This window comes from Cadophora gregata, assembly GCF_030347475.1.
Source record: "Cadophora gregata isolate MNR1 chromosome Unknown scaffold_10, whole genome shotgun sequence".
Taxonomy (NCBI): domain Eukaryota; kingdom Fungi; phylum Ascomycota; class Leotiomycetes; order Helotiales; family Ploettnerulaceae; genus Cadophora; species Cadophora gregata.
Genome location: NW_026695933.1, coordinates 707,407 through 725,778, shown reverse-complemented (window position 1 = coordinate 725,778; position 18,372 = coordinate 707,407). Strand labels below are relative to the sequence as shown.

The window sequence follows — 18,372 nt, the reverse complement described above, 5'->3', positions numbered from 1 at the left end:
TGCTCATCAGGCGCATGTTTCTAATTAAACACATCTTAGCCAAGGGTCTTCCGATTCAGCTTTCGATGACCGTAAGCCAACTTTAAGTTTCACAACAAGGCTGGCGATCCTTCAGAGATATGCCAAGATTGGAGGCTGATGCAGGTGCGATAAAAGTCGAATGTTGATTGGAAACACGAACCTGCCTGCAAGCCTCATCAAATATTGAACATGGGGCCCCACCATACAACTCGGGCGCAGGGCAGATTTGAGAACCGTCTGACGAGCGAGCAATCGACATTGGGCTTCCCATCGTCTTTTGTGCGATTTTCCAACAGGGGCGAGACAGCCTTAAAGTTCAAAACAGAACCACCAAGAAGACCTAGCCACCGCCACAAGAGGAGAAAAAAAGACACATGATGCGTGACCCAGCATGTGAGCCTCTCTACCCGTTGAATCTGCGGCTGAAATACCTCGCTGGTTTCGAACAGTCTGACTTGATCCAGCCTGACCTGACATGAACAGATAATTAGTCAGGAGCAAAAGCATTGATCATACAACACAATTTCATGAGGCCGCGGTGAAGCGGCATCACTGAAGACGCAAAGCAGCATATACTACATCGTCACCGCTGAGATGAGCGCTTCGGCATCGGACGTGATTCGAGTTGCGGCGCTGGCCTGGGAGATCTATCGCATGGGATGGGGCGAAGAATTTGATGCAAGTATGTGATCATGATGCTTCGTGCGGCTTGAAGTCAAAGAACAGACACTGACTGCGTATGTCTTGCAGGTCAAGCGTACCAGGACTTTGGAAATGATATAAAGGGTCTGGCCGAGAATTTGAACAACATCGTTCGCGTCGTGGAGAATGCGCGAGCAACTTGGATCCAAGAGTCGGTACGGGTAGTCCGGTCTCGAGCACCACCTCTCCAGAAAGACTGGGACCTGTCTTCACTCCACGAGATCGTCGGAGACTACAGAAGTACTCTTGAGGATTGTAAAAGATTACTAGAGCAAAACTACGAGTTCGGAACAACAAAAATCCCGCATACAACATTGGATGGAACCTAGTAATCCAGCCGAAAGTTGACAGACTTCGCAAAAGGCTGGAGTCGCACAATTCGAAGATCTCTATTCTTCTCAAACCTTTGGAACTCAACCTCCTTTCCGATATTCATCGCGATCTTGCCGATCGTATAGATGCTGTCCACCAAAGCATACTCCATCTCCATGGCCTTCTCATTCCTGACGTTCAGCAAGCGATTTCTGAACAAGGACGGCCCGTTTCAATACCTCTGATCGTGCCTGGAGACATTGAGAGACGATTCCAAACTGCCGCAGAAAGATTTTACCCTGCAGTTAGAAGTCCTGGCAATTTTCCTTTGCAAGCTGGCGCAGATGCATTTGTCGCGCACATAAACGAAAGCACGAGGAAGTTTTCGGCTGGAAATTTTCTCAATGAGAGAACGCCACCACCGAAGCAGTACCTATCACTTCTGAAATGCGTCTGGATTATGAGATGTCTACAAGAGAGTTATGAATTGCGAACAGCTCCGGATTCTTCACAATGGCCAGGATACATTGCGCAGTTGAATGAAGATCTATCCGTGGAATGCCTTCGTTTTACAGCTCCGTCAGCTCAGCGCCTGATTGCGCCAGACCTAAGCAGCCCAAGACCTGACGACGAATTTAGTATATGGCCTGGAGAGGATATTTCAGAATACATTTCCCCGCATTCCGAAGTCTACTTGGAAGAGATCCTCAAGCTTCCGATGCCAAGTCCTTCTCCAACACTTCGACGAACAATGACGGTATACAAGCTAGACGCAACCAAATACAGATTGGTAGAATCCATCGAAGATTCAAGTGGTCCAACGGAACGCCGGCAAGAGTATAAAATGGAAATCGATCTCAGAACAGTCAATCTGACGCCAATCTATGCCACGCCAAGCTCCAGGCCGAAATCTATGGAAGTTCAAATTACTTCCAGCAGTGCGAATACAAATCCTACCTTTCAAGAACATAAACAAATGATGCGCTTTCAGCATCTATTGACTGGTTATCAAGTATTTGACAGATATGACCAAGCGATGGTGACAGCCTCATTTTTCATTTCTGGCCAAGAGAAGCCAATCGAAGAGCATGCGAGGATCCAGATCTGGCTTCCCCATCCCTTTGCATCATCATCAAAGTCTGCAAACACGTCGACATCGACAACTCCTAATGCACTCCAAAGTCCTTCATCAAGCACCTTTCAGGGCCCAACAACGCAGAACCCGATGCGCAGCAACACCCGAGACTCTCTTAATGCATCCATGGAGTCCATGACCATTGGGAGATATGCCTCCATGGAATCAATGACAACAAGTAGGAGCCGTGACAACAGAACACCAAGTCGACTCACAAAATCTTCTAGTCGAGCCTCGCTGGGAACTGGTAGAGAATCAGCAACAATTGGAAATAGTCGAGAGGATGTTAGATCGAGCGCTTTCAGCATGCGATCATTTACAAACAAGTCTCGCCAACGGCCGCCGAGCGTCATGACCACTTCTAGCACTACATCTCGTCGTAGCACCGCAACATCTATCACCACCATCAGTACTGGTGCTGGAAATAAGGCACACCTCCATACCAAGCCAGCTAAGCCTCTGCTTGTCATCTTTCTCAAGGGGAAGGATGCGGCAGCGAAACTTGCAATCGTCGCAATTCAGATGGATGACAAGACAGAAGTAAAGCGGGAAAGGTGTGGATGCCGATCATCGAATAGTGACTGCAGGTACAGTTGTATTGAGCGCTCAGATGGGCCTTTGATGATACAGCGGTGGGATGCTGAAGAAGGGCTTGGCAGTTGGAATCTGGCCAAGTTGGGGGTAGATCAGAGAAAAGAATTACCTGCAGATGCTTGGAATAACGTGAAACGAGTCTCTTTGCATTTCAACAAGACCGAAGGTATGTAGTGATGACACCCCCATCCTAGTAATTTAAAAGGTATCAGCTCACAAAGCTTAGACAGATACACATTCTCTGGAAGCCCCTGCGCGTGCAAACCGAAAATGCAGCACGATCTCGCGAGATGTATTCTCGAGAGACACCATGGCATATTTGGGGTTGTGAAACAGATTGGAAGCCAGCGACTACGAAACTATCATCAAGAGCGTGATAAGGCAACTGGTGAGAATATGGTTATGGGAGCTTTGCCTGAAGACGAGGAATGGTAGATGGCACTCCCAATTTTGAAAGTTAGATACCCTTTTCAATTGTGTCATGGTCCATAATAGACGGAATCAAATTTTGATAAAAAGCATGTAAGACTCAGCTCTGGACTCGAGGTTTCCAAGTCATCCTGTCCATAGAAACAGACGGTTCACGTCCAATAATTCTATCACTTGACGGATACAGGTGGTCAAACAACAGAGATGCAAGTAAATACTCGGGAAGAGCAATTTTCGTTCTTTACTCAAGCCAAGGCAGTTGTCTGCTTGTTATAAATAAATAAGGGAGGTAAGCCGGCTGAAGGTTGGACCGTGCTACAACTCACTGATCACAATTTCCGATCCCGTCACTTATTCATTTCGTATGAAAATTTCCTCCAGGTAAGCTGCAATATGTGATGGTTGAATTTATGCAGCCATTACTTAAGACAGGGCATGCCAAAATTACGCAGATATCGTGATGTCCATGTTACTCGCCTAATAAGACATGCATGCTTATTTTGGGGTCCGAAGGATTATGAAGCTGGGGAGGAGAAGCAATTATTTTGTGCTGTAGGAAGTGAGTCACAAATACAGACAAAGAGATTTCGCTGCAATTTATATCTTCTCCTCTCACATGATGGCACCGATCCCAAGAAGGCCCAAACAGTATTGACTTCATGACTGCAGTACGTGGACGAGGGGTGATATCTCTTGGCAAGGACCCCGCGTTGACGCCCCTGAAGCGACCCCATACAAATCCCTGTAAAACACGTTTGAAGCCCAGAAAATACCCCATCAAAGCACTGCCGATTCCGATAAGGACAAAACTCGGGATTTGCACGTCATCACTCCAGATCCTGGATTCTATCAACGGGCGGTACTTACAAAAGGAACGGCATCTCATATCCTACTCTCGAATTATTTGTAGTCTTTAAACCCTCACGATGAAGCAAAATGTGATCATCGTTGGCTCTGGTTGGGCTGGTTCGACCCTGTCAACCTCTCTGGACGAATCTAAATATTCCATCACTATCATTTCACCAGAAACAACAACTCCCTACACACCTCTTCTCGCCAGCGCAGCATGCGGTCTCTACGATTTCAACATAGTCGAGACACCTATCAGACATACAAGCAAGAATATAAAATTTATCAAGGCACGCGTAGAAGGCATCGATTCTAGGGCGAAGACCGTGAAATGCGTACCAACATTTTCCGATCTTGCAATCCAAACATTCAGCTTGGACTATGATATTCTAGCACTCGCTCCTGGAGTAATATTCATTCAATTCTTTTCTTGAAGCGTCCAATTAACTCTTATGCAGTGTACGAATAACACTTTCGGCACTCCCGGTGTTGCCGAAAATGCGCATTTCATCCGAAATGTGAAGGATGCTCAAGTCGTGGCTGGCCTCGTCCAAGATGCTTTTGAAAAGGCCTCCATCCCTGGGCTGACTGTGTCCCAGCAACGTTCTCTCTTGCACTTTGTGATTGTCGGTGCAGGCCCAACTGGTGTCGAAGTCTCATCCGAGCTTCATGATCTCTTCCACGGAGGTTACGCAAAGCTGTACCCTCATCTCAAGGATAAAGTCTCTATTTCCGTGCATGATGTAGCCGATAAGGTTCTCTCTGGGTTCGATTGTGAACTTCAAGACTATGCGATGAAGAGTTTCAATAAGAGAGGAGTCGAGGTGCTGACTGGGAGTCATATCGAGAAAATCGAGAAGGGGGCGCTCATCACGAAAGAGAAGGGCAGGATCGAGGCGGGGTTGATAATTTGGGCAACTGGAAACAAGTCAACACCTCTGGTAGACTCACTCCCAGTCAAGAAAACGCCGAGAAATCCAAGAATATTGACAGATGACTTCTTGCGAGTGTATTCTGAGTCCTCAGATCTGTTGGATGGAGTGTATGCTCTAGGCGATGCAGCAGACGTGGAAGATGCGAGACTTCCAACTACGGCTGAAGTTGCTTGCCAGAAGGCGAACTATCTTGCTGAGGCGCTGAATAAGGGATTCAATCGAAAGTTTGAGTATCAACAGGCGGCGATCGTGGCATATCTGGGTCAGAATGACGGAGTTATCAGTGGGAAGAGCGACTACTCAGGGGCTCAGGCTTGGTTGGCATGGAGAAGCAAGAACTTTCTTTGGACACGAACTTGGAGACAAAAGGTCTTGATTGTTGTTGGCTGGTTCTTGGACTTGGTTACTGGCCGGGCAATTGCACCTCGGTAATAAAAACTGTTGCTTGAGCTGGCTCTAGCTTATGACTCTCTTTTACTTTGGCAAAGGACTTGTATGGTGTTCATAGTTTCGGTATCTATTCCTATTGCTTCTTTGTCGTCCAAGGCTATAAATACAAAACTTGCAGTGAGTCTTGTCAACGGATTGATATATGGAAAGTGACATTGATTGCGAGGGAGCCTCTGCTTGACTGATGTATCTTCCTTGATGGCTTCAAGTGCTGAGCGAGGATAAATAGGGGGGCGGGGTAAACATGTCACTACAAGTGGACCTGTCATCCGTCGTCCCGAAGAAGTGGGAAATGAATTACTTCTGATATTACTACTTTATTTTCTATTTCTCATTCCGTGAAAGTAAACCCTAGATTGGGACAATCATGAGCCCAGAATGGCAACGGGATGCTGTCTATTTGCATCAATTTCACAAGTCTAAACGCGACAAAGCCTGCCATTACCGCTCGGCAGTCCATTTTCAGTAACGACCTTCCAGTTTTCACTCCCAACTGCCGTCTGAGCAAAGAATACGTGCTTTGGATCGAGCTTCTTCTTCAACGCCAACAAGCGATCGTACGCGCTCCCGTAAAAGCTCTGCTGGAAATTTGGCTCCAGAATATCCGACTCTCCCAGATACGACCCTGCGCCAGGAGATAGATCTCGCCAGCGCTGCATGTGGCCAAATGTAAAATTCTGCCTAGTTGCAAGTTGGACTTCTGCACTTGCACCCTCAGCCCAGTTAACAGACTGTAACATGTGGGAGTAGGTGTTGCGCCAGGCGGGATTGACGGCGCTCACTGTATTCCCACCATTTTTAAGATTAGGATCAATGATGAAGCCGATGATGGTCAAGCCGTTGATTGAGGACGTCTTGACTGCATTGAAGGTATCATCGAGATGCTTGGCAGTTTTCCAGTTCTGCTTGGGCCAGAGACGGGATCCCGTACAGACATGGGTCTTGGAGACTGCTTCCCGTGGAAAAGATTCCTTCCAACCGGTATAATGCGAGTCGTAATGGATAGTCTTTGGCGTGAAGGTTATGTTGAGCGCGTTCAATTGGGCAAACCATGGTGCCAGGAGAGCATTCGTCTCGTCGAGAGTCTTTCCAGGAGCCCAAAATGGCTGCATGAGAAAGGTAGGGGTAGTAGAACCACTAAGGATAAACCAATATGCATAAATTCCCTTAGCAGAAAGAGACGGGAAGTGGTCGAGAAACAAGCGAAATCCTTTCCAAAAGTTCTCGGACGTGATGTTTCCTCCCACCTTGAAGGAGAAAGTTGATGCTGTGACAGGGAGATCAGGATATGCTTTGATCGTGACCGATGTCACAACACCAAATGTGCTTCCTCCACCGCCACGGAGAGCCCAAAATAGCTCAGTGTTCTGCTTGAAATCTGCAGTCACGAATCTTCCATCTGGTGTAACAACTTCCATGGACAAGACCTGGTCTGACGCCATTCCGTGGAGAGAACTGAGTGGCGAATGCCCGCCTCCTTGAATATAGCCTCCCATCACTCCAACCGTCTACAGTTCAGGTCAGATCTCAGATCTGCTATCACCTCTGAAGGAGACTTACCACGCCCTCGCCACCGACAACTACAAGTCCTCTCTTATAAGCCTCCTCGTAGATCTCGAAGGCTTGTACGCCAGCTCCAGCCTTGAAAGCCGGGCCTTTGTAATTCGTCCCAGCTGCAGCATAGTGCGGAATGTACTGGATGTCTTTCAGATTGTGAGTCCAAATTGAAAGAGCTCCAGCACCACCAGACTTCCCCGAGAAATCATGTCCAGTGTTCTTCACAACGAGACGGATGTTTGTCACTCTAGCAAAGTTGACAGCTAGCTGAATTTGATAGACCTGTGTAGCGTTCACTGCATAGTACGGGAAGGCCCCAAGCGTACATGTTTTGGTTGGATCGAGGGTTGCTTCCTAAACAGACGTCAGCGACAGGCACTTGCTGCTCGAGCAGATAATGTCTCATACACATGTAAGTCCTTGATAGACTGGCGACATCATAGATGTAGGGTCATTCATACTAAAGCCAAGTTAGTGCTGGTCGTTTCCGGGGATTATCGGCCGCCTACTGGATGATGCTGTTTGTCCAGTTGGCGTACAATGTGGCGCACTTTGCTGCATTGTAATATGCTCCATTGTAGCAAGGCGAGGCAAGAGGTACCGTCTTAATCAGGGCGTCGTTACCCAGAACCCAGTTGAAAATGTCCCAGAAAATATCGCTAGGCCAGAGGAAGTCGCCTGGGAAGACTTTACACGATCTCGAACTTCGCCTTTCCAGCTCATCAGTGGCTTCATCAGAGTTGTCGAATTGAAATAAGGCACTGGTGTTTTTATCCAGTTGTGAGAGCCCCTCTTCCGTTAATTGTAAAGTCTCAAAGTTGAAGAGTGGCACATGTCCCGTACTGTCGACCTCCGTCACAACAGGTGCAACACCATCTGCAGTCGAACGTGGACCTGAAACGCTTGTTCCTGCAACAACGGACCTAAAGGACAGGCCGACAATCAAGAAGCTGGCAGTCAAATACCCGAACATCGTGGTTGTAGGGATGTTTGAAAGTTTGGGGGGAATGAACAACAAACAGGCAGGTCGAGAAAGCTGCAATAATTATACAACCTGCAGGCTGTCCCACTTTTGCTGGCCAATGTTTGTACCGACATGGTCGGAAGGCATGAAATGTTCACTTGAGATCAACAACCCACTTGCCACATTAATCATTTCCCGCCTTTCATTTGTTCTGGGTTTTTTCGAGGAGCGGTTCTCCGCCCCCGGAAAACCTTTTTGACAAAGACAGATTGTCTTGGGGCTGAAAGTGGACCCTGGGAATTGGTCATTGGCCGTCATTTGTATTTTCGTGAGCTGGAAGCTTTTGTAGTTCCAGATTATCAAGCACGCATCGTCTCCTGAATCTTGTTCCCCCAAATATTGAAGGCAGTCAAAAAGACCGCAGGGGTCGTCACCTGATTTAAGTTTTATTGTTGACATGGGATCGTGGCTAGGGTCATAATCTAGCGAGAGTCTTCGTTTTTAGACGAGGGATAATGCGAGACATGATTCGCTAGTATTAATTGGCAGCTGCAAAGAAGATGAAAAACAGGAGACCATCCTTGCCTCTTCCACGATCTGCATCCTTCAGAACGTGTTCAGTGGCACTTGTGGGGCCGGCCCCTAATTGCGGAACATGGGTTTATCCCGCTCTTCCGTCCCAATGGAACCATCAGACACAGAGGATCCCCGTTGCCTGGTACCTTTCCGCATGTCTCGTGGGACCCCAGCTGGATGATGCAATCCAGAGGCACGATAATACTGAAAGCACTCATGATTCAACCAACAATTTCCGCCACTAAGGTAGGCTTTTATGGACCTTCCTAATCAGCTCGGTTTGAACGTGAGCCAAGAGATTCGGCAAGTTTCGAGGGACATGAGGTGCGGAGTCCTACCTTCTACTGTAGATATTCGCAACCTAAGCGAGGCGGGAGGAGTCCACGGAAGTCCTTTCCATATTGGTCCTTTCCATATTGAACATAGCTTGTGTTGATAAGGATACAAAGAAAAGAGCCCAATCTGAATGCCTCCACTAGTCAATGCTCATATTCCAGTGAAATTGTAGATATATGGCTCCTTCAGACTGACTCTATCAGGTGGACATACGCAATCGACTACTTACTTTCATCTTTTATTCGAGAATTGACAGCTTGATACTGTATGAATCCCAAAGCTTAGGTACGAAACTTTATATTTGACAGTTTTGAACATTGCACAACTTAGCTTGGCAGACACAGATCGAGAGCAGAAGAACGTTGGCTGGTTAATCCTACTGGGAGAGTAAAGGATTAGTGATTTCGGTGCTTATTCAAGCATTCCGTGATAATGTCAATATGTGAAGCTGCGCTACGCGGGGTTTTCCTATTGGATGAACTCTAATTCCACTGACGTGAACTTTCAGAACCACTTTTTCAACATACTCGGAACTTTGGTTGACAATCCTTCCACACCGCCCACCGCTGAAATACAAAACTCTCTTCTCGGCCCTCGGTCCAATGTTGTTATGCCCTCTGAAAGCATAGGAGGTCCCAAAGAACCGGTCATTCATCGTTCTTGAAGATCTTTTCTCTTCTGGTCTTGGACTTGTACACGGAGGTAGCTCCCCTCGGCACAAAATGCATCTTTACCACAGAATAGTCTTGCCCTTTATGCATTTTGATAACCTCGTTCCCTCTCATCTTGTATCCTTCACCAGTTTACCCCGTTTAAGCTCTGAAGATCCTAGAGACGGTGAAACAGGGCAGTGATTAACTTCCGGACATGCCTGGTTGAAGGATCTCTGTCCCGGCAGCTCCTTCGATTACCATGGAGCTTCTTAGCGAGCGTGGGGGAAAGTAACTTTGATAAGCTATGAAGGATTTTATTATAGATAATAGTTCAATTCTTCATATAGCCGGTGTCCAGCAATTTCATAAAACGTTCATGTGCTTGCCGTGACCATCACAGACATTGACAGTATCAACACTTGCTCATGATGGTGGAAACCAACCAGCCTGAGGCGATTGCCATCATATCTGTTTTTTGTGCGGTTAGCACTTTCTTTATGGCGTTGAGAGTTTGGTCCAGAATCATTGCTTGGAAAGAGGATAGGAGCTGGGACGCTTTGCTCGTTTGGAGTAAGTTCTCTCCATCCCCGCGTTGTGTGATTTCACGGCCATGTTCTTGGTCTGAAATGTGGATGTTAGACCTCTCGAGTGATTTTTCCTTGAGAAAGTGTTCATCTGCCTGAAGTATTTACTATCTGAGTTCAAGCAAGTTCATTAGAGCGCTCTCTCTTCTCGGCTCCGCACGCGGAGCTCTCAAGACTCATTTTGCTTATCTTTGCTTGCAATTGTCTGAAACTGACCGGTCTTAGGCGATGTTCTTCTTATGATTGCATACGTAAGAACAAAGATTTTTTGCTCTTTTATTTTATATAAACCTCGTTACTGACAGGTTTTACAGGTACTGGCAGCTGCAGAGGTTTATGTTGTCATCACTTGCAAGTCGTCCCCTCATGTCAGCTCTTCCATCTCTCTTTAACAACTGAACAGACACTCTCATCACTTGGCAAGGATATCATAAAGTGGACATTCCAAAACTCAGCGTCGAACAGAGAGTCCGCGGTCAGAAATACAACCTCGCCAACCAGCTACTTTACAACCCAATCCTATCCCTAGTCAAGGCATCCGTCATGTTCTTCCTCCTACGAATTGGAAACACAAAGAAGTTCGTCAAGTATGCTCTGTATTTTGCCCAAGCTCTGAATCTAGCTCTCGCCATAGCCATCTTCTTCGCAGACGCATTCCAGTGCACACCAGCTCATTATATGTACGACAAGATCAAAATGGATGCTGAGGCTCGGAAAGCTGCTGGAGCCGATGCTAAGGGCCAAGTTGACGGGGTAACCATCTACGGTGGAACTTGTATCAATCAGATACGATTCTTTCTCGTTTCTGCAGGACTGGCAATCGTGACTGATGTCATCACGCTAATCATTCCTACGATAATCGTCTGGGATCTACAGATGCCGATGAGAAAGAAGATTATTGCAAGCGGCATGTTAAGTGTGGGAGTACTGTAGGTCGATACATTTGCTCGTCCTTCGGTCATGAGAGTAATTCCAAATTCTAATCCTACTTTGTAGCGTTACCGGAACCTCAGTGGCTCGTCTTGTCATATACCACTGGCGTTTCAATCCAAAAAATAAAGACGCCAGCTATCAGATCGGCTACACTATATCTTCAGCAGAAGCCAATCTAGCCATCGCCTGTGGGGCAATACCTTCTCTGGGGCCCTTAATGCGACGAATCGCTCCAACGGTTTTCGGTTCCACAAACGCTTCACAGTCACGACCAACTCCGTCGGGGTATTTGCAACAGTCGAAGACCAGCACAAGGGAGCAGTACAAATTGAAGTCATATAATTCGAATAACACGAACTGGCCATCTTCAAAACATAAAACAGAGGCATGGTCGAGTGATGAGAACATTTTGGTTTCGAACTCTAATAACGGCATCACGAAACATGTCCATGTAGACGTGGCGTATAGCGAGGCAGCGTCGGTAGAGGACAGGGTTGAGAAGAGACAGGACATTTGAACTTTCGAAGACGATGGAACTGAAACGGGAATATGAAAGCGCTACACTCATACAGGGAACGGAACTCAGCTTGTAGGAAGTGGAGCAGACAAGATGCGTTCTCTGATGCCAACTATCTAGGCAATGAGAACTACCAAATGAATGGCATAAAGATAAAGACTTCAAGCGTCCTGCGCTCGTCTTCTCATAATTCCCTCAAACAGTGTAATACGGCTTAAGCGTCATTCCAAGCTCCCTCAGTCTCTTCTGCGAGATCCCCTTCTCTAGCTTGATCGCAGCCAGCGTCTGACTGACCTTCCCCCTAAACATCTACATCTATACATATAATCTCGAATACCATCATCTCCTCACTATCACTGACTAACTGGCACGCAAATCTCCTTTCCCACTTTCAGAAGATCACAATTCAGCCCCTCATTACTCTCCACCAAATCCACCACCTCAACACCACAGTCATGTGCAATCTGCCAGCACGAATCCCCACGTTTCACAACATAACTCGTAAAGCCCTCTCCACAACTCAACGGCTCTGGGAAGAATCCCGACCCAAGACCAAGGTACCTGAAAAGCGTAAAGAGGACGACCATGACAAGCAGGAAGAATGGCAACATGTAGCGCCACGCAGCTTGGTCAGCTCTACGCATTTCTTGCTCCTAGAATCTGTTAGTCTCAAGTTGATTTCTGGTGCACATGGGACCTACGGCTGCTACTGTCATAGGTTGGTAGCCGGTACCGCCTGATGTCTTCATTAATATTGTGCTCACGTGGTTGGCCGAGGGGGGGAGCGTACTTGGCCGTAGAACGCCATACCTCGCGCCGGGCTCTCCCTCCCAGAAACTTCCATCTTGGTCACGGTAGGTGTATGTCTGAGTATCGGCGTCATAACCAACTCGTTGCATGCCCTCTGGGAGGTGGTCATCATCCTGAGACTGATTTTAGCTTGAAGTGAGAGGCCTTAGCCGGGGAGCTGCTCTTACTGAGTCGACCCGTGAATAGCGTGACATGTTGAGGCTCTGTATTAGATGTCTTTTGCCGTCCTTATGTTGGTATCAATGAAGAGTATCTTTCTTTTACTTATCAGATGAGTTGAAGCCGAAGTTGGACACATCGGTTGTGATGTCGTGACTGAGGCTGATGGGTTGAGGTTGCCTGATCTGAAACGCGTCAGCAATGGTGCCCCAGAGGGACCAACAGCACAATCACAACATCCTTACCTGGGAAGCTCCGTCAAACTCACAACCTGGCGAACTCCAAAACTGCCCCTAGTATTTTCTATCCTTATCAGCAAGAATTGCCAGGTTTGCCTTTGTTGTATAGGAAAATCGGCTCGTTCAGTAGCTAGTATGGACATCAGACGCCCTCAGCGATTAGCGAGATTTCTATCAATAGCACTCTGTTTCATTTATCCCAGACTCCTCACAGTCTCGCCTTCTACTAATACTCTAATATGTATATGACTCCGAAGCACGGTAATCCTCATGAATGCAATATGTTAGGGATGAATGTAAAGTCACTTTCCCGTGGAAGACCATCTTGCCAAGGTCGAGACCCACCTCGCTTGGTTATCAACAAACCCAAGTATCCAAAAACTGTGAGGGAAACAGAGTTTTGATCACGCTTTACGGCTAGAGAGAATGAGTCTATGACCTCATTTCGGTATCTCATTTTATGGCCTATTTAAGACGAAAACATCCCAGAACAGACCATGATTCGCGCCATCTACCCTCTCTCCAAGTGGCCAAAGAAAAACAGCTCCTGGACAAGAAAAACAGGAAAAACGGAAGTAGAGAAGATACTACAGCTGAGTCACGCCAAGCTCTTGAGTCTCCTCTTTTGAAACTCCGTGTCTATTTCTCAGATGTCTCTTCCAATTCTCCTTCCTTGGAAATCCCTTTCCCACCCTCCCCTCAGAGTGCGCGTATTTACACCCCTTCACATGACAAAAGTAAAGTTTCGTAGTCTCATGAACGTCGTTATGATGTCTCTTAACATCTTTGGGGGTTTCAAACCCCCTTCCGCAAAGCTTACATTGTCGCGGATGAGTGTGTGACTTTTTGTGGCGGCTGTTGAGTGCAGTTAGCGAATTGGATGGCGGGTTCAGGAGGTGAGGAGCAAGGCTTACTTATATTGGCAGGGGAGAGTAAATGCTCTTTCGCAGTTGGGAAATTCGCATGTTATTAATACGAGACTGCTTGAAGTGGTTGATTCTGAGTTTGGCGTTGTTGGAGCGTGAGAGGTTGGGGAGGAAAGGTTGATCGCATCAGGAGATGGCAGGTGTGGCAGTGGTGGGGCTGCTGCTTGCGGGCTCACGACGAGGCGTAGTGATGTCGAGATTGATTGACTTGGAATATAGATTGGTACTGAAAGCTCTCGATCGTCTGTAATTTCGGGTTCTATTTCTGAGTGGGAGTTGCATTGTTTCGTCGTAAGAGATATATCAAGTGCTGGACGTGAGCTTGAAGTAGAGTTGACAACACGACACAGTGGCGTGTACTTGTCAGGATAATGCGCTGGAGGTGTTACCAGTATATCTCGAGGGTTGACAAACAGAAACGGCGATTCTTGAAAGAATCTCTGATAGGATTGAGATGTGTGGCTGAGGACTGTCGGCGGTCGCGCAGACGCTCTGCCGGTTACGCGGCAGACGCCTGCGTTTTTGGAATAACACGGGCAGTCCTGAAAAGGTTGACAAGGTGCAGGTTACCAATGTGCAATAGCAGCTAAAGAAGGCTAAATGATACCAAAGGCACCAAAAGTGATTGGGAATTGCGCAAAGTGATTTAAACAGTAGCTGGCCACCAATGCGTTGTTGCTCTCTATCGGTTAAGTGCTTCCACCAGTGTTGAGCCCTCTCAGCCAGGGCTTGTTTCTTACAGCCGTTTATTGGGCAACTCGAAGGTAGATCCGAGGATGATCGTAGGGTGAACGATACTGTTTTTATTGGAGATGACCAACTTCGTGTACAGATGACTGGGTTTTCCGATTGTGACCAGTTGGCGATGTTGCTTAAAGTAGTTGTAGTTCCGCAAATTTTGAAGGACGTATCCAGGTAAACAATTCGTGCGGTTGATTGAGGCTCGACAGTGACGCTGCTCACGTAGGCTGGCAAGATGATCAGGATGAAGAGGAGGGAAAATATCCAAAGTAAGACTTTGAGGAGTAAGAATCTTCTGGACGAATAGGCCATGGCCTCAGTTCGAGAGCCCAGCGGCCATGCTGGTGTTCTGTGAAGATGTCGAAGAACGATAGAAAGCGTCAAACTTTGGAGGTCAAATACTCCCAAAGCTTCTGAGGCCACCCACAAGGCTTCTACAGCCAACAATTCTCGAGGTGTGGGTGGCCTCATTATCGGAACCAATGATATACCACCTCAAAACGCCACACTTGTTAGGAGTGTCATCGAGAACACAACCTGGGTCGCCTCCAGATCACGCTGGCTCGGAATTCGATACGGTCAGCACTTATGAGCTCTTGCAATGCCCGCCAAATCCCGGTAGGGTAATTGCCGTGTCTGGAGAGGGTGCTGTGAAAAACCCGTAGTGGTGGGATTATCCGCTTCTCAAGGAAACAAAGAGACAAAATAAGTGCCAATACTACAACAGGCATAAGACATCACAGTAAATTGAAGTCAACAGACGACCATGACTTGCTCTCAGGAAGTATTTTCATAAGAAAGGACAACCAACTCCATTCTCCAACTCCGCCGCTGAACCCAGGCCTTGGTATCCAATTTCCAACCTATTTCCAATCTCATAACTTCATTAATCAGATTCATAATTTATCCTCGAGCGACTGTATCCTTGATGAGCTGGTAACATTCTTGCGGCGATTCGAAGACATGCCAAATATCTTTTGGCACATCCTTGAACGCTTTCTCGAATCTCTTAGGCTCATTCTTTTCTTCTATCCCGATGGCTGCGATGTCCTCCACCTTTCTGATGAGGATCAATTTCACCCAACCTTTGTGCTTGCGGTAACTGTTCATATGTCAGTCTGCTCATATGGATCCAACTAGAGACTGAAACTTACATCTCCCCATAGGTCTCCGGATCAGCTTGTGTCGAGTCACCAATGAGGATCATTTTGCGCTTTGGCAGCCAGGAGTTGATCTTCGTGATGCGAGAGACTTTATACTCTTGTGTGCCGAGAGTGAGATTAGAGAGGAGGCCAGCCAAGTTCATCCACGACGAGTCTCTGAGGACTATAGTACCTTGAGGGAAGAACTTTTGACGGAAGTCGCGCAGGAAACTGTAGAGGTTATATGGTGATGCTGAGAGGTAGAAGAATGGTGATGTTGGAGAGATGATGCGCTGGATGAACTGGTATAGTTCTGGCATGCCTTCAACTGGTGTAGCTTGAGAAACAAAGGTTGAACGCAAGATGCCAATTGGGTCGCCGGTTTGGGTGATCTTGATGGTGTCGTCGATATCTATGGAACAAATGTCAGACAGCTAATACACGAAAACTGTTGTAGCTTACCAGAAATTACACCCCATCCCTCTGGCTCGGCGTAAACAGTATTCGCTTGCAAAATACCATTCGCGCCTTTCGGGACTTGCGCAACATACGACACGACAGTTCCATCACCGTGTGCTGGTACGGCCTTGATATCGCTGCTTATTCCATTCCTTCCACCAGGGCCCAAGTTGATTTGCTGTTGCTTCGCAAAATCAACTGTAACCTTGCGTCCTGGCAGAATGTTCTGCACGAAAGGCATGAGCCGGTCCTGAATTGTAGCCTCCGCAGCATCGCCGTTTCCAAGGCCAACTTTCTCTGCAATATCGGCAACAACCGTGCTGATTTCCACACCTGTATCTTTGTCGAAGACGGCCGCAACGAACTCTGCTTGCCATTTCCCGCTCGCGTTTCTGTATGCCGTGTTATCAAGGAGCCAGACAGTATCGTTGTCAGTTACTGGCTGTGGCAAAGGATTCCAGGACCCGAGGAACGAAAGCACGCTCGAGCCTGATGCAGGTCGGTTGTCAGATGCGGGTGAGGCTTTGATATTCGGTAGGTTGTTCTCGACATCTCCAAACTTTCGTTCTCGTCGAGTCTTGTTCTCCATGAAGCTTCCTCCAACAGCTCTTCCTATGCCTTTAGCTGTGTCGGCAGCGGCCTTTGCATCGCGAACGAGGTGCGACATCTTGCTGATTCGAGAAATGTGGACTTAGTGATGTATCTGAGCTTCAGTCTGTTGTGATGATCTGGGGATGAGCGACGAACTGAAATGCATTCTGTGTTTTGGGAAGGCTGGGTAAGCGAATGATGATATACAAAGCAAAAGCAAGGTCAGCCTTCTCAGCCCCTCACTTGGCTTCTTGGCTTATGGAGTCAGAAGCCTGCCGCAGTCTCTGCTTCGTTGAAGTTTGGTTTCAGCTGGCTGTCAGCCGTCCCTGTCTCCACAAACTGAGCTCAGCCTGCAGTAGGCTTGAGGCTGCACATCATCATCGCCAACTTCCAATGTCTTGAGTGTCTCCAATACCGAAAGCCCAGCTTCTTGCTGCTCGACGTCATCAATAAACTCACCGGTTATTACCATCGTGGCGGCAAAGCTGCAGCACATGGTAGCATCACTAGATCGCTTGGATACATCTATGCTCCCCAATGATCTTTGTACGCGCCGTCACTTGACGAGCCGGGCTGATGCACGCTGGCCTAGCCCGTAGGCCTAAAACTAGGACAGGGCGTCGATCATCCGCCTACTGTTTTGACCAGAAATGAAACATAGGATCAACCGGTCCCTGAGGGTGATTTGTTTATTTTCGGATGGAGGGCATGGGACGAGATGAAGTGACGTGCAGACTGAAGACGGGGAGAGCGACATGTGGAGAGAAAAAGGGGGATCTTTGCGCAGTCTTGGCATATCAGTCAGCATCCTTAAGTGGACGACATTTATTGCCTGCATGAATCTTGCATTTCCAGCTCGGTACACCACCGCCAGAAAACAACATACGGACAAAACAGGAGATGGTATTGGCCTATTGCTCAGGACGGGCATAAGCACAGGATTTGGTGAAGCGAATGTCAGATCTCACGTACTTTGCCTCCACATTTGATGAAAAGCCGAAAGAGCTGATCGGTATGCCCGTCCAAAACTTCATCGGCCTGGGCCGATATCCTGCAATATTCAGTACCTCGCTCTTCAGGAAACATCCTTTGGAGAAAGAGATCGGTATCGAATTGTGGCGCTGGATGGTGCTAGCAAACTGCTCTGGGGCCGAGCGTTCTCAGGATCACTGGATTTCGCCAAAACTGATCACCACGTGCACAATGACACCATTGTGTAGATATCTTTGCAGACTCCATGTTAAGCCTAGGTGAGAGTTTGGAAGTATCAGCCATGTCAGAGAAGCGATAATTCGAACCCCTGCGATTTTTGCGCCATGGGAAAGCAAGCCGAAGGCTTATTTTGACAACATGCCTTTCACAGTTTTTCCATAACAGAAGGCGGGCGTCAGTTCTACATCATTTGCGTCCACACATGCATTTATGAGCAACTTCACTTGAGATTCCTTTGGATAAACAACAAGCTTCGACTATTGACTGTCTCCAATCCCCCTCCTGGGCTCACCTTTCTACCTCATTTTCTCTGGAATCCAGTTCTCTTGATTGGAGGAAAAGTGCTATCAATTGCGATTTTCACCCTTGCCCAACAACTTCCCACGGTTTGATCCAGAGATTGGCCAGAGCAGCAGCATCTCCTCCATACATTGAGACGACGCTTCCGATTAAGTAAACTTCTCAGCTACTCACTACCTAACTCTCACGTTGAAGCTATTTCGCGTGCAACAAGCCCTCCAGTACGGGAAAACCCGAAGAGTCGGG

The 18,372-nt window shown here is 47.4% G+C and overlaps 6 protein-coding genes across 6 annotated transcripts; 3 read left to right on the top strand and 3 right to left on the bottom strand.

Moving 5' to 3' along the window:
• Positions 1-615: 615 nt before the first annotated feature.
• ONS95_001618 (uncharacterized protein) lies at positions 616-3,319 on the top strand (the record flags this gene model as incomplete). The annotated part of the gene is made up of 4 exons (XM_058494822.1): positions 616-703; positions 772-1,006; positions 1,087-2,930; positions 2,991-3,319. 4 exons carry the CDS (start codon positions 616-618, stop codon positions 3,197-3,199), a joined length of 2,376 nt encoding a protein of 791 aa, XP_058355129.1. The 3' UTR covers positions 3,200-3,319.
• Positions 3,320-4,003: 684 nt separating this feature from the next.
• Positions 4,004-5,718, top strand: ONS95_001617 (uncharacterized protein). The gene is made up of 2 exons (XM_058494821.1): positions 4,004-4,449; positions 4,501-5,718. Exons 1-2 carry the CDS (start codon positions 4,120-4,122, stop codon positions 5,407-5,409), a joined length of 1,239 nt encoding a protein of 412 aa, XP_058355128.1. The 5' UTR covers positions 4,004-4,119; the 3' UTR covers positions 5,410-5,718.
• Positions 5,719-8,534, bottom strand: ONS95_001616 (uncharacterized protein). The gene is made up of 4 exons (XM_058494820.1): positions 7,494-8,534; positions 7,393-7,444; positions 6,988-7,338; positions 5,719-6,935 (listed from the first exon to the last, which is right to left on the bottom strand). The coding sequence occupies exons 1-4, from the start codon at positions 7,955-7,957 to the stop codon at positions 5,847-5,849; spliced, it is 1,956 nt and encodes a 651-aa protein (XP_058355127.1). The 5' UTR covers positions 7,958-8,534; the 3' UTR covers positions 5,719-5,846.
• Positions 8,535-9,084: 550 nt separating this feature from the next.
• On the top strand, positions 9,085-11,603 carry ONS95_001615 (uncharacterized protein). The gene is made up of 6 exons (XM_058494819.1): positions 9,085-9,145; positions 9,369-10,083; positions 10,323-10,348; positions 10,412-10,448; positions 10,501-11,026; positions 11,094-11,603. Exons 2-6 carry the CDS (start codon positions 9,939-9,941, stop codon positions 11,545-11,547), a joined length of 1,188 nt encoding a protein of 395 aa, XP_058355126.1. The 5' UTR covers positions 9,085-9,145; positions 9,369-9,938; the 3' UTR covers positions 11,548-11,603.
• A 297-nt stretch (positions 11,604-11,900) lies between these two features.
• ONS95_001614 (uncharacterized protein) lies at positions 11,901-12,551 on the bottom strand (the record flags this gene model as incomplete). The annotated part of the gene is made up of 4 exons (XM_058494818.1): positions 11,901-12,200; positions 12,249-12,283; positions 12,338-12,470; positions 12,525-12,551. The coding sequence occupies 4 exons, from the start codon at positions 12,549-12,551 to the stop codon at positions 11,901-11,903; spliced, it is 495 nt and encodes a 164-aa protein (XP_058355125.1).
• A 2,774-nt stretch (positions 12,552-15,325) lies between these two features.
• On the bottom strand, positions 15,326-16,690 carry ONS95_001613 (uncharacterized protein; the record flags this gene model as incomplete). Its single annotated transcript, XM_058494817.1, has 3 exons — positions 15,326-15,524; positions 15,577-15,976; positions 16,027-16,690. 3 exons carry the CDS (start codon positions 16,688-16,690, stop codon positions 15,326-15,328), a joined length of 1,263 nt encoding a protein of 420 aa, XP_058355124.1.
• Between the last annotated feature and the right edge of the window lie 1,682 nt (positions 16,691-18,372).

What these genes read in the sequence shown, in the direction of transcription:
- ONS95_001617 (XM_058494821.1), top strand. Translation starts at nt 4,120, where the DNA reads ATGAAGCAAAATGTGATCATCGTTGGCTCTGGTTGGGCTGGTTCGACC. An exon ending in TTCTAGCACTCGCTCCTGGA is followed by an intron (nt 4,450 to 4,500) that starts GTAATATTCATT and finishes ACTCTTATGCAG; the next exon opens with TGTACGAATAACACTTTCGG.
- ONS95_001616 (XM_058494820.1), bottom strand. Translation starts at nt 7,957, where the DNA reads ATGTTCGGGTATTTGACTGCCAGCTTCTTGATTGTCGGCCTGTCCTTT. An exon ending in TGGACAAACAGCATCATCCA is followed by an intron (nt 7,445 to 7,493) that starts GTAGGCGGCCGA and finishes ACTTGGCTTTAG; the next exon opens with TATGAATGACCCTACATCTA. An exon ending in TCTATCAAGGACTTACATGT is followed by an intron (nt 7,339 to 7,392) that starts GTATGAGACATT and finishes ACGTCTGTTTAG; the next exon opens with GAAGCAACCCTCGATCCAAC.
- ONS95_001615 (XM_058494819.1), top strand. Translation starts at nt 9,939, where the DNA reads ATGATGGTGGAAACCAACCAGCCTGAGGCGATTGCCATCATATCTGTT. An exon ending in TTCTTCTTATGATTGCATAC is followed by an intron (nt 10,349 to 10,411) that starts GTAAGAACAAAG and finishes CAGGTTTTACAG; the next exon opens with GTACTGGCAGCTGCAGAGGT. An exon ending in ATGTTAAGTGTGGGAGTACT is followed by an intron (nt 11,027 to 11,093) that starts GTAGGTCGATAC and finishes CCTACTTTGTAG; the next exon opens with CGTTACCGGAACCTCAGTGG.